General features: G+C 42.4%; 3 protein-coding genes across 3 annotated transcripts; all 3 read right to left on the bottom strand.

Moving 5' to 3' along the window:
- Positions 1-267: 267 nt before the first annotated feature.
- LOC128398758 (olfactory receptor 1020-like) lies at positions 268-1,999 on the bottom strand. The gene is made up of 2 exons (XM_053360011.1): positions 1,090-1,999; positions 268-359 (listed from the first exon to the last, which is right to left on the bottom strand). Exons 1-2 carry the CDS (start codon positions 1,997-1,999, stop codon positions 268-270), a joined length of 1,002 nt encoding a protein of 333 aa, XP_053215986.1.
- Positions 2,000-4,077: 2,078 nt separating this feature from the next.
- On the bottom strand, positions 4,078-5,007 carry LOC128399347 (olfactory receptor 5F1-like). Its single transcript, XM_053360689.1, has one exon. It carries the CDS (start codon positions 5,005-5,007, stop codon positions 4,078-4,080), a length of 930 nt encoding a protein of 309 aa, XP_053216664.1.
- A 5,828-nt stretch (positions 5,008-10,835) lies between these two features.
- On the bottom strand, positions 10,836-11,783 carry LOC128399350 (olfactory receptor 5F1-like). The gene has a single exon (XM_053360693.1). The coding sequence runs from the start codon at positions 11,775-11,777 to the stop codon at positions 10,836-10,838; it is 942 nt and encodes a 313-aa protein (XP_053216668.1). The 5' UTR covers positions 11,778-11,783.
- Between the last annotated feature and the right edge of the window lie 3,095 nt (positions 11,784-14,878).

The following is a 14,878-nucleotide window of genomic DNA, read 5'->3' as shown; positions in this document are numbered from 1 at the left end:
CCAGCGTTGTATCTTCAAATTTTATCAATTTCTAATCTCCAATATCTAATGCTTTCAACCACCATTTCATCAATGTAGGTGAAAAAGATTTCTATCCACGAGCTAATACAATTTTAGCTGCTACAAAGGAATTCACAATTCAAATGCCCCATAAAAATAAGCATCTCAAGAGCTGAATATATTATTTTCTTGGTGTTTTGAGAGCTTGTCCACAATCTTTGAGGTTATCCAGCCAAGTCTCAATCAGCACAGACCCATTGAAATCAATTAAGCCCAAAGGCTCAGTTCCACATATGACGAACACTGGATGCACCTCTTCATTTGTAGGTCTAAATTGAGAAGTTGCAGCAAAATCCTTCCTTTTGAGATGGTAGGGGAAGCTCAAAGTGATTTAATTCTTCTGAAACATCCACCCCAATTTCAGAGTGATAACCAGCAACTCTTCAATGCCTGTATCTAGTGGTTCAGGGTGGATTCTGTTGGGTCTACATACCAAAGCCAATGTTCAAACTTCTCCACATGCTAATAGCTCTCCAGCTTTTTCAACCATAGAGGATGGTGGGCTGACTCCGCTGATTATACATGCAAAGCCGCTGATTATACATGCAAAGCACTCTATTATCTGGTTTTCCTCCTCAAAAATGAGAAGGTTGTTGGACTTGTTGGGAGTGTTGTTGGAGGAGTGGGAGAACCCATGACACACAGAAAAGGAAAACTGCCTCATGTTTCCATGGACAATGATCCTGGACCTTAAGGCTGTATTGCAGGGGTGGGGACTCTCCAGATGTTACTGGACTCCAACTTCCATCAGTCCCAGATAGAATGATCAAAAGGCTATAGAATTTGTAGTCCAGAAACAACTGTAGGGCCACAGGTTGCCCACTTCTGCTGGGTTGGGTTATCTATTTTTGTTACTGATAGGAATAAAAAAGAGCATTAATGGAGACAAATAAATATAACAAAATGTGTAAACGTTCACACAGCTAAAACATTTCAAATATTTTTCAACCTGTGTTATTGATTTTCTTTTGCTGAATTGTTCAAGATTCCAGGCCCATTTTCTCTATGTGTTTGTTCCAAACAGTCTACGAAGAGCACTTTGCACATCCTTGTTCCTGAAGCTGTAGATTAGAGGGTTCAGCAGAGGGGTGATGATGGCATAGAGCACAGAGACCAGCTGCTCCTGTTCAGTGGAATGGCTGGAGGATGGAGTTAGGTAAGTGAAGATGATGGTTCCATAGAAGATGCTCACCACAGTGAGGTGGGATGCACAGGTGGAGAAAGCTTTGATCCGACCCTGAGATGTACGTATTTTGAGCACAGTGAAGACAATGAAGATGTAGGAGAGTAGAGTTAGGAAGAAGGACAAGGTAATGCCACATCCAGAGACTGTAAAGGTCACCAGTTTGCTCAGTCTTGTGTCAGAGCAGGAGAGGTGCAAAAGGGGAGGAATGTCACAGAAAAAGTGCTCTATTTGGTTTGAATTACAGAAGTCAAGGGAGAAAACCAAGGCTGTGTTGATGATAGAGTTGAAGTTGCCAACAGTCCATGAAACTGTTAGCAATCCTTTACAGGTTGGCTGGCTCATCAGCACGGTGTAGCGCAACGGGTGGCAGATGGCTGCGTAACGGTCATACGCCATGGCTGAGAGGAGTACACACTCTGTGCCTCCTAAAGTGACAAAGAAATACATCTGGAGAGCACAGCCAGTGAAGGAGATGGTCCTGTCTCCTGACATGAGGTTCCAGAGCATCTTTGGGACAGTGGAAGAGGTGTAGCAGATCTCAATGAATGAAAGGTTGCCGAGGAGGAAGTACATTGGTGTCTGGAGGCACCGGTCCACACAAATCAAAGTCATGATGGCTAGATTTCCTACTAAAGTTAGCAGATAGATTAAAAGTACTAAGGAAAAAAGAAGTTTCTGTTGGGCTGGATCACTGGATAAGCCCAGGAGGATGAACTCTGTGACAACTGTGTGGTTCACCTTCATTCTGCTCATCTTTGACCATCTTTTATGATAGGGCTGTAAGACTCCTTGTACCTGAAGCACAACAGCAGATGTTATAAATGTACACTATTAGTGAGAAACAACATCGAGAAGTTAATTTAGAATTTTCTAGGTTTCACCAAATAAATTTCTGGAGAATTATGGAACTGATTGTAGCCGGCAGGGGCATTGCTAGGTACTTAAAGCACTAAGGACAGAGAGACCCGTGACACCATTTTGCATAAATGTAAACAATACCTCTGGGCAAAATAATATCATAGGTTGTTGGGATCTCACTGGCAATGCTCTTTACAGTGTGCCCACTTGCCCTGTAAGCATCTTTTTAAGCATAAAAGAAATGAAACATAAAGCATCCAATTATATAAATGCCCCACCTTTTTAGAAAATCTAAGATTCCTGTCTAACAAGGCTGCTTTAAAAGGGACTTGTAGCATGTAAAGCAAAGAGGTCACATAGAACCATAACGAGTGAGGTTGTGACCAGATGATTCCAAGACCGCTAGCTGTTCTTATTATGGTTCTTTAAATTTTTAAACCAGACTTGGATCAAAGAGCTTCTTAAAGAGAGAACTCCCTAAAATCAAGGACTATCTTAGGGATCACTGGATTTTGCACACCTCCCTCTGTGAGCAGAGAGAGAGAGGTCTGTCCTTGAAAGCCTGTTCCTAGCTGCTGTGGAAAAGAGTGCCACAGTTGGTGCACTAATGGAGGAGAAGGGGGAAAGGAAACATTCTGGTGTGTGTTTGTGCATCCATCTCTCTCTCTCTCTCTCTCTCTCTCTCTCTCTCTCTCTCTCTCTGTGTGTGTGTGTGTGTGTGTGTGTGAGAGAGAGAGAGAGAGAGAGCGCGCGCGCGCGAGCGCTTTGGGTCATCTGGATCCAAATCTCTCCCATTTCTCCAACACTCTAGCCACCCATCACTCTAGCCACCCATCTTCTGTCATGACTGATGCAAGACCAGTAGAGCTCAGGATTTGGCAGAATCACAGATTCTCCCTCCCCTCCTACAGAGGAGTGCTCTGTTACAGTGCAACCTCATATACGTCTCCACTGAAGTAAATCCTTTTGTGGTAAGTGGATATACTGTTGTCATCTAAAATTACTTACCATATACTGAGTTACTTTTAAAAAATGATTTCATTTGTAAATACCAAAAAATGATAAATAACAAAGTGCAATACTAAAGATCTCACCAAGCTTTAAGTACGTCTTTACCTGTGCCATGCTCTTTATGCTTTTGTTTAATTGCAAGGAGTCATCCCTTTTGTAATCTCATTCCAGAAAAAGATGTAGATAAAGATAGTATTTTCTTAAATCTCACAGACCAGTTTCAGTAGCTTGCTGGTCTACTTCTGCCTCCTCCACGATGCAGCTGCAAACTACATTACACCAGGTGTAGTAAATAATGCAGCGAGGTGTTCCTAGGGGATTGTGTGAATGTCTACCACATAAGATCTTGATCTCTACAGACAGAATTAGTAGTTACTTGTGGAAGGTTTCCTCTAAGGACAGCTTAATATGCTGTACAATCAGCACTGAGGATCTTATCAGACCTTTTGCAAACCACCGAAACACAAAATTGACATTGGGATTTTCCATCAGCCTGTATCGTCATGATAACTTTGTTGTTGTAGAAACAATTGGAAGATATATAGCTGGATATCCTGTACATATAACTTCAGTAGCATTAGGCTGATTTGTCCAATAAGGCTCATGGCAAAAGGAATTCTGTACTGCGTTGAATTTTTAGATCTACCTTCTGATTTGTAAATGTTATTAACTATTCTACATGTCACACTTGGCATATCTAATAAAAATATCTTGTTCCTTGATTTCAGCAGGACTTGGTACAGGAGTAGTCAAAGTGATGTCATCATGGTGTTGTTGGAATCCAACTCCCAAAATCCACAGTCATCATGGTCAACAGTCAGAGATGAGACTTGTAGTCCAACAATATCTGGAGAGCACCATGTTGGCCACCCCTGACTTAGGATGTCACCCAATGTCTTTTAAACTAATCTGATGAATTTTGTGGTGGATCTTAACTTTTCAATTTACTGGTCCCATATCTATTATCTGTTCTTCCCAAGTGCTCTCTGAAGTGCTCCCTGCACTTCCTTGTTCCTGAAGCTATAGATCAGGGGGTTGAGCATGGGAGTGATGATGGCATACAGCACAGAAACTAGGCGGTCCTGTTCCATAGAATGAGTGGAGGAGGGCCGTATGTAGGTGTAAATGATAGTACCAAAGAAGATGCTCACCACAGTGAGGTGGGAAGCACAGGTGGAGAATGCCTTGATTCTACCATGAGCTGTGCGGATTTTGAGCACCGAGGAGACTATCAAGGCATAGGAGAGAAGGGTCAGGCAGAATGGCACAATGATAACACACCCAGAGATGGTGAAGGTTATGAGCTGGCTGACAAATGTGTCAGAACAAGAGATGTGCAGAAGGGGAGGTATGTCACAGAAGAAGTGGTCAATCTCATGGGAGTGACAGAAATTTAAGGAAAAGACCATTGCTGTGTTGACCATGGAATTGAAGTTGCCAACAGCCCATGAAACTGCCAGCAGACTCCTACGTACTGATGGGCTCATGAGCAGAGTGTAGTGCAATGGGTGGCAGATAGCTGCATAGCGGTCATATGCCATGGCTGAGAGGAGCACACACTCTGTGCCCCCCAACGAGACAAAGAAATACATCTGCAGTGCACATCCTACAAAGGAGATTTTCTTGTCTCCCAACAAGAGATCCCACAGCATCTTGGGGACTGTGGTGGAAGTGTAGCAGATCTCAATAAAAGAGAGGTTTCCCAGGAGGAAGTACATGGGTGTATGGAGGCTTTGGTCCACCCGAATTAATACAATGATGGCCAGATTCCCAGACAAAGTCAATAGATAGGCTGAAAGTCCTAAGGCAAAGAGAAGCATCTGATTCTTCACATCAATAGAGAATCCCATGAGGATAAACTCTGTGACACTTGTTGTATTCTGTCTTCCCATAGATTTGAGGGAGTCCATCTTTGGTCAGGATAGTGAGCCTTCCTAAGTGGGAGGGGAGGTCACAGCAGTTTGATCTGTTAATGCTGGTAGTTCTGTAAATAAGAAGCAGTGAGTCAGTTAGGTTGTTTGCTTTTATTGTTCACCTACAGTTGTCATTGTAATTTCACAGAATGTCTAGGCCAGGGCAGAAGGCATCCTGTGGGTAACTGCAGTCAGATATAACTAGCTATCTTAGGGCTAGTTAATGCATGAATGGGCTAAGACCATAGAATTGTATTCTTAGACTCAGTTAGGTCACACCCCCTCACCTCTGGTGAAGTGAAACTTCCTTCTTCACTTGCTTTCACCATGTGAATTCATCAAGATAGGATGTGATTGAACTTGCTCTCTAAAAACTCAGACCATGTGCTTAGAACTATTTCACTATTTTTGTATACTATTCTGGTGTTATTTGTTTCCAGAAAAAAAATATGTTCGCAAATAACATGAAAATATGTGTTAAATCTGCAATATATTCCACCATATTTCCAGAAGCGGCTGTTATATTGTGTGAAATGTCCAATACAATGTAGCAGTTAATAGTTAGTGAAGCAAAGGGAAAATAAAATAAACTGCTGTATCAATGCAGAGTAGACTACTTGAAATCAATGGCATTAAGTAACTTCATTCCTTGATCTTAATGGATCTATTCTGGGTATGACTATGTACTGATAGGTATGCCTATGGCAATGTACTGATAGGAGCATTAAAATGCAGTTTCCCCATAGGATAAAAAGTATTAATGCTAAATAAATCAGGAAAGATGATTACAGGATAATTCTGTAAAATTACTTTAGAAATCTATGCATATTATAAAGCAAACCTAAAACATTTACAAATCTTTAAACTAGAAATACAAGGAAACATTTAAAATGTAAAAAATAATCAATAAACAATTCATGATTCCAAGGCTATTAAGAAAATCTTAAGTGCCAGAAAGCCATATTTGAACAACTCCCCTTTCACTGCTACATAGGATGCTAAAAGGGCACTTGTAGAGGCAGGTTTCATTCCTAGTCATGGGTTGGTATGCAGCTAAAATGTTCAGAACAAGTTCTGCATGGTTCCTACCCACTTCTACAAATGCACAACCGGTTGTTACCAAGAACAAAAAGGCATTCCATATTTCTGACACAGATGCCATATGTCCCTCTCCAGGAACCCAAAGACAGGCCACTTCCACAATTACATGAATATGCTGTTCATGAGGGTTTGGTGGGGGGACAGGACTGGAGAGGAGCAGTTCCCTGGATAAGTGCATATGAGACCTATAAGCTTCTCTGGTATGAACTCCATAACTTTTATTTAGAGCACAATGCTACCTCCCTCCCTCCAGTGTTAATGGGTGGTGTGGTGTCCGGATGCTGTCAGCAGCTCCTGGCTGGTTGCCCAGGAAAGTATAAAGACAAGGAAAGGTTTCTTACTATCCTTTTTTATTTCAATATTTACAGAGAGAGGCTATAGAACCCAGCTTCTTGGATAATGGCGCTGTCCTGAGTGAATCTCCACCCCCTGTCTCTCTCACTTCACCATTCGGCACTTCTACGGGTGTTGCTATGTGCCCTCTGTCTTTGAGCTCTTTGCTCTCTTACTTTCAAGGCTCACCGGGTTTTGAGAGATGGATGGTCTGGGATGCTTTCTAATGACACTGTGTCAGCCAGCCGCCATTCCCCTTCGCTCCTCCTCCTCCTCCTCCTCCTCCTCCTCTCCCATTATTTCCCAACTTTCCCCCTCATCTGCCTCTGAGCTGTGACCTCCCGCAAACCACTGTTGTAAATCTATACTGTCTTCCCCTTCCTCCTCCCTGGAAGGGTCAGGAAGGGGAGGCAGTCTTCACCATTCCTCCTCTGCCCAGTCCCTGACAAGTGGGTATGTCTACTTGGTGACAACACTGAAGTTAAGAAGAAGGAAGGGTTAGCTAGCTTGCCTCTTCCCTTCCTTTTCATGGTGCAGGCAGTGCTGGATTACCAAATAGGCAGAGTAGCTGCCGGCCTATGGGCGCCATGCTTGTTAGGGGCTCAGCGACAACAGATCAAAATAATATTGATTTGATCTTGAAATTGGTTTATTAAAATTGTTGGTTGGTAAAATCAAAAACATATTAGGAGATAATTTGTGTGGGGCCCCTGAGATTTTGACTGCCTAGGGACCTCCACAGGGTTTAATCTGGCACTGGACTCAGGCTATAGCCTATATCTGCTGCCCTAGTCAGGGTGATGGGAGTTGTGGTCCAGCAGTCTCCAGAGGGCCACAGGTTTCCCATCTCTGGAGTAGACCTTTATTTCCTTTGCCCATAAACGACTGTACACACTACAAGAAGTCTGTCTCCAACTATTAAAATATCTGTTATATTGGCCATTAGTTAAAGAAGAAGTATGTTTATTAATAAGACAAAAGGTGGCATTTGTAGAAGAGTGAAAATAGAAACAGACACCTTAAACAGGATCACATTTTATATCTCAGAACAATCCCTGAAGCTGCCCACTGAGCTGCTTTCACAGTCCAGAAAACATGAGAAGAGCCATAGCTGAACAGGTAAGAGTCTCATTTCTTATCTGTTACTATGTATGCTGCTTCAGAATGTAAAAGAGATACTAGTGTTGCCAGCCATTTCCAATGGGTGCTTCTTTCTTGGTACTGGAATTATCTCATCATCATCATCATCATCATCATCATCATCATCATAATAATATTTTATTTATACCCCACCCTTCCTGGTTCAGAAAACTGGGCTCAGGGCGGCTAACAACAAATTTAAAATACTTAATTGTAAAAGCAGCATAAAATACAGTATAAAAACATGAATAACAATAAAATTCTCATCACCTTGAGAAGTTCTTCCTGCCCTAGGCCCCAGTTGTTCTGGGGTAGCTTTTATCTATTATCTGAGAACCTTCATCTCTTCCCTTCCACCATTGAATATCTACTACAGCCATCCTTTTGCTGTTTTTCTTTTTGAAAACCAAGATTATTTCCTCTGGGGCTGCAAGGTATAATGGGCATGAAGAAAAAGAGAGCACATGTATGATCATTAGCACTGCCTCTTGGGAGAGGGAGAAATAAGTTGATCCAGAAATAATAAATAATAATAAATAATGCTTGTGGCCTTGGAAGTAAACTAGACTTGGGGCTGCCGAGTTTGTCAATAATTGCTCCCGGGGGATACTGTGAATCAAAGAGGACTACATCTTCCTTTAAATGTGTGGCTGCTGCTCACTGAGTTCTCCCATGGTGTCACAGTAGTATGTACTTAAATCAGCACTGCCTTATGATGTCATTTTGCTCAATGGCTCCCAATCCCATTTCCGTGTATTGGTGACAGCTTGTGCATGGGAGAGGGGCATACAGTTTTGGAGAAACTCCAAACACAATGGTGTCACATGGATTTTATGATACACTACCAGGAGTAGCCATACAGTGAAGGCCCTGACAAGGACCTGTGGTCCACCAGATGTTGCTTTCCTGATCATTAGGGCTGATGGGAGTTGGAGTCCAATGACATTTGGAGATTACAGATTCTTGCCCCTTCATTATAAAGTCTTGTAAGGCTATTTTTATTTTATTTTACCAGAAATCAGAACACAGTTTACACATATGAATTTAATGGATTTATTATCCACCCTTCACCATAAGATCCCAGGGTAAGTTTACAGCCATATAATAATAAACTATTAAAATAAACTTAAAAGTTTACATTCCAATATTAAATACAGTGGTACCTCGGGATGCGAACGGGATCCGTTCTGGAGCCCCATTCGCATCCCGAATGGAACGCAAGACGCAACGGCGCATCTGCGTGTGCGCATGACGTCATTTTGATGGTCTGCGCATGAGTGCACAGCGAAACCCGGAAGTAACGCGCTCCGTTACTTCCGGGTCACCGCGGAGCGCAACCCAAATTTGCCTAACCCGAAGCGTATTCATCCCAAGGTATAACTGTATTAAAATAAATTAATTTAACACTGCATTAGTAGCCAACAGTTTTACTAGCATAAAGCAAGTCAGTGTAATGAAGCTGGCATAAAGTTACACCAGAGCCAAACCCCTTTCAGCATCAGGGATGTTGTCGCTGCTGCTCTGCCAAAGGTTGGCAGAGGGGAAAACAACCTTTTCAAATAGTGTCCTATGCCAGCTTGTCACGTCGTGTAACTGAGCTGCATGGGCTTAGAAAACAGACCCCAACCCTCTGGTTCCACACCAGGAAATGGCAACTGAAGCATAATTTAGCAGTGTCTATTATTCTGGATAGTATTTCAGGTACAGTGGTACCTTGGGTTAATTAAAGCTTGAATCTAAGCATGTTTTTGTTGTGGAAAATCCATTTGATTTCCCATTATATTCTGAGAAAGTGTGTTCTCCCTCATGGAGAGCACAGGTTGCGGGCGGGGCTGACAAGACACCTCACTGTTACTAGGCAAATGGTTTGGCCATCCTTTAAACAGGGGCGGGCTGTTACTGGGGAAATCTAGATGTTGCCATTTGTTGATTGACAGCCCTATTTGTTAAATACAATGCTCGCAGCGAGGAACTTCCTCTTTTCGCTGCTTACTTCGGATCACCCGCCCCCCCTTCCCTAATTTTAGGCTGTTTTCTTGACCTTGCTATGCCTGTCATGGGGTCGTCTGCTTTGGGGCAGGGGCCCGGTAGGAATTTTGTCCATTTGGCTGATTAGTGTGTGCCACTTGGTTTTTGCCTACTGCGTAGCAAATCGTCACAACTTGTAAGGTTTGCGGTTAGGCGTTGGTCTTGGAATTGGTTGGTGGAGGGGTATGGATTCGGCTGTGCCTGCCCCTCCAAAATGCTGCTGCTGCTTCTGCTTCAAGGGTTTTCCATTAAAGGAACCCAGGGGCTCCCCATGCTTTTGTCCGAAACCCCCTGGCAAGGGGCTAGGGCCACGCAAGCCCCTGGGAGCATTCTGGGGAGAGGTGAGGCATGCTTCCCAATCCCGTCTCTCTCCCCAGGTGACTTACCCTTGCTGACTTCGTGGGGGGTACGAATGTCAGAGCTGTCGCCAGGCGGGGTCAGTTTGTGCTACCAATGCCTAAGCAACCACTCACATTGCTGTAATTTGAATAAAGTTGTGGCCAAAATTATGCCAAAAACCTTAAACAAAAATTAAGTGTCAATTGTGTTTTTCTTTGGGGGGGGTGTCTTGGGGACCTTGACGCGCAACATATAAAAAAGAAAGCTGGCAAAATATTGCAGGAATGCTCTAGGGAGCTCTTCAGGGGCCCTTTACAAAGACATTTAGAATTTTGGAGGAGCATGTAAATTATATTGATTTCAAAGGGGGAAAATTAAGCAAGAGATCTGAGTTTCCTATTCACAGCCATGAGATGTTAAAGTAGCTAACTTTGGCTGGGCCATACCCATTCACATCTGCTTAAAATGGATAACTATCTTTTAAAAAAATCCTTATGGCATAATTCATCTTTCCACATTCTCTTTCTCTTTTGTTTATACTCGATGTAAGTTGCATGGGTGCACATACCTGTCTACACACTAGCCATTATTCACAAAGGGAGGCTTGTGTGCATTTCGTATGGAATGATCCAAGAGCAAAATAGACTTTCACACTTCTAAATGGCTTCTCTGCTTTAGTCAATGACAACAATATTTATGAACACTGTAAATATTGCTTAATATTTTAATGTGCCCACTCACTGGCATTCCAAGCAAAACAGATTTCTCAGTATTTTTGTCGTGAAGCGTAACCAAGGCCTATCTAAAGAAAAAAGCATGGGAAACTGACATTCATGTGGGTTCTGAAAATTCAGCGCCTTCTTCTATCAAGTCCTTTGCATGACTTTTCGGAAAGCCCCTTGCACATCCTTGTTTCTTAAGCTGTAGATGATTGGATTAAGCATTGGGGTGAGGATCCCATAGAGCACAGGCAATGCCCGGTCCTGCTCCTGGGAGTAAGTGGAGTTGGGACGAATGTATGTGAAGATGATGGTACCAAAATAAATGTTGACTACAGTCAAGTGTGAAGCACAGGTGGAAAATGCCTTGAGCCGCCCTTCTTTGGTGCGGATCCTTAGGATGGTCAAGACTATGTAGACATAAGACACCAGAGTAACCAGGAAGGAACCCATGATCACACCTCCACCCACCACAAAAGTAGCAATCTGATTGAGCTGAGTGTCAGAACAGGAGAGCTGGAATAGGGGTGGGATGTCACAGAAAAAGTGCTGGATGACATTGTCCCGACAGAAGGACAAATGGGACATCAGGCCCGAGTGCACACCTGAGTTAGACAAGCCAAGGATCCAAGCAGCTGCTGCGAGCCAGGCACACACTTTTCGGCTCATGAGCACACTATAGTGCAGTGGGTGGCAAATGGCTGCGTAGCGGTCATATGCCATGACACCCAGCAGAAGGCACTCGATGCCACCAAAGGAGATGAAGAAGTACATCTGAGAGAAGCAGCCAGCCAGTGAAATACTCTTGTCCTGAGAGAGGTAATTCATCAGCATCTTAGGAACTGTGGAAGTTGTGTACCCAATGTCCACTACAGAAAGATTGGCCAGAAAGAAATACATGGGGTTGTGAAGTCTGTTGTCCAAACTGATTATGAGAAAAATTAAAATGTTTCCAATAAGAGCCACCAGATAAATTACAAGAAAGAAGCCAAAGAGAAGGACCTGGATCTCAGGATTGTCAGAGAGTCCTAGAAGGATAAATTCTGTGACGGCTGTTTCATTCAGGATCATCTGTGGTGGCAGTGTCATCTGTGAAGAAACATGGATGTAGCATTTTTCAGCTATTTTGTTTTTCCTTCCAAATTGGAGATCTGAAATGTAAGACTTAGCCACACAATTACCTGTACAAGTACAGGCACTTTCAGTGCACTACAGCTCTGATTAGTTAATACACAGGAGCCTTGAGGCTGATTTCAATTCTCTTTCACTTTTCCCAACTCTGCCACATTTCCCCATCCTAAACTCTTAGCTCTTTTATTTCTTTAGTGTTCCATGAATAAATGGAACACTTCTTTCCAGAAGCCTCAAATAAATCTCAGTAGCATAGGAATATCTGATCTAGTCTGAGGGTTTGTGGAAGGAAGGGGCTATATTTGTTCTTGGGGAATTAAAGGGCATTTAAGAAGTAGAAGTTCAGAAGGGGGACAGGAACAACCACAGATGGAAGAGTTTGCCTCACATCTCCCCGAAGAGATATTTCTTAATGAGAAAATTTCTGAGAACAATAATCTTTTTCATTTTCTCTTCCCAAAAAATATTTTGGAAAATGTTCATTGAATGTTCTCCCACTTTCTGCAGTGGCTCCCATCCCACCATGCCTGACCTGTTACATCCCCTAGAAGGCTCCATTGCAGAATTTCTCTAAATATTCTACGCCACTTTTTGTGGCATGCACTATCCTTTTATCCAACAGCACTAGCATAATATTCTGTTGCAACATGACCTCTTATCCCACTTTCCCCAGCAGCTTGGCTTTTCAAGGATGACTTCATTATGCAGTCTGTCTCCTCTCTCTGATTTAAAAATGAAGCATTGTGAAGTTTGCTGCTAAGGCTACTGCATGTTAGTCAAAAGCAAATTAACTGCAGCTTTCTCTGAATACCCAAGTTAACAAACAAAAAAAGAAAGAGAAAGAAAGAAAGAAAGAAAGAAAGAAAGAAAGAAAGAAAGAAGGAAGGAAGGAAGGAAGGAAGGAAGGAAGCTAGACCTATCATTTCGGTGTCTATCTGTATGCTGCTGTCTAATTTCTTGCAATAGATCATGTAATCCACTAGCATGATCCACAACTCAGTTAAATTCAAATACAGTGGTACCTCGGGTTACAGACACTTCAGGTTACAGACGCTTCAGGTTACAGACTCCGCTAACCCAGAAATAGTACCTCGGGTTAAGAACTTTGCTTCAGAATGAGAACAGAAATTGTGCTCTGGCGGCACGGTGGCAGTGGGAGGCCCCACTAGCTAAAGTGGTGCTTCAGGTTAAGAACAGTTTCAGGTTAAGAACGGACCTCCGGAACGAATTAAGTACTTAACCCAAGGTACCACTGTACTTGAATTTAAAACGGGTGGGGAACCTGTGACCCTGCAAATGTTATTGGACTCCAACTCACATCAGCCCCAGTTATGATGGTCAAAGTTCAGGAATGATGAAAGTTGTAGTTCAGCAACATCTGCAGTGTCACAGCTCCCCTTCTGCTGATAGAAAACAATTTGGGGGTGACATTGTAAATGGTATTACCTTTTGTGTGAAAGACCAATATATAGCAGTAATGAATCCCTTTTTACAAAAATGGAGCACAGGCAAACATTCCAAAGTCTCCTTGGATTTTGAAAGCAGCAAGACGAAAAGTTGAGTTAGTTGTGCTTTCGTTCAACATTAAGTCTCCCACTGTTCCCAGCCAGCCAGATATTCATAAACAGGATTTGATACAGCTGGTGCTCTATGCTACCAGCATTTGTTATTAAGCAGTATACTGCCCATACATCTGGAGGTTCAATTGTTCTGTTTCTAGTGTTTGAATTGTGACTTATTTCTTTAACAATACACACACATGCACGTGCGCGCGCGCACACACACACACACACACACTGCTTAATTGTAAACAAAACCTCTAAACACATTGAAACTGTCAGTAAAAACCAAAGCTTTAAAACAAGTTTGATTGTTTTTTAAAAATCAGAATATGGCAAGTCAGTGCTTGATGGTGGAATCATTTAGAGAAAAATGCATGTCTGAAGTAAACATTTCGCTTGGACTGAGGAGAAGCCAAATTCAGTCTTGAGTTTAAAGACTTACACAGTGGCTATGGGGAAACTCACTATCTGTCAATCTCAGATGCCTCATCTTTAAAACTGGAATGTGACTCAATTGTGTCTTTTTGACAACTGAGAAATGTATGAAATAATATTATGTGCCAGAAAAAATGAATCAAGCTCTTTATACACCATGCATTCATTGTAATCTTACTGTTCAGTGTTGCTTGTTGTATTTCACTGCAGACTGTAATCCGTTCTGAATCCCCATCCTGGAAAATGATCTTGATACAGAGGAATTGTTAAATTGCTCACTGCGTGGCTGCTCTGCTTCTGCCCCCTTCAAGTCACAGTCCCCAATCATTTGTACACCAGGCTAGGTAAATATTCCAGTGAAGCATGCCCAAGGGGAATTGTGTGCAACAAAGATAGCTTAATTTGAATAGTCAGGAGCACACATTACGTCTGATAATTTGAACTGGAAATACTATCTTAAAAGACAGTAGTAGATGGGCAACTTCTGAAGTAAAACACATCTGCAACTATATGCTCTGATCTATTGCAGGAAACAGGGTGACACAGGTCATTTGGGAATAGGTCATAAGAGTTGCTAGAAACAGAAATCACATATCAGTGATCTCCATATAACTTTTGTGGTCTTTGTGGCAAAATATAGACACTTTGGTTTTTTGACAAAATCAGTACACATCTCTTTTAGCTTCCTGCTAGTCGGCAATAGGAGAATTGCACCCCTCTAGGGCATCCCTCCAGATATTATTGGACATGATATCTCATCGGCCCCACCCAGCATGGCCAGTTGTTAGGGGTAATGTAAACTGTAGTCCAGAAACATCTGGAGGGGCATAGGATCCCATTCACTGCTTTAGGGTGAGGGGTAGCAATCTAAGGGGCTGCACTGATTGGACTTTGAAGGGATTTCCTGATTACTTTGCAACTTTCATATATAGTTTATATATTATATTTATCAAGCCTATGGTGGCTCCTAATCTGCCTTACTCCATAAGAGTAGGCGTATAACAACAGCAGTTTAAGCCAATCCCTGAAGCCCTTTGTATTGCTGACCTGTTTCTAGTGCTT

Source organism: Podarcis raffonei, chromosome 13, assembly GCF_027172205.1.
Source record: "Podarcis raffonei isolate rPodRaf1 chromosome 13, rPodRaf1.pri, whole genome shotgun sequence".
NCBI lineage: Eukaryota > Metazoa > Chordata > Lepidosauria > Squamata > Lacertidae > Podarcis > Podarcis raffonei.
Note: the sequence above shows the minus strand (reverse complement) of the source record. Positions and strands in the feature narration are given on the sequence as shown.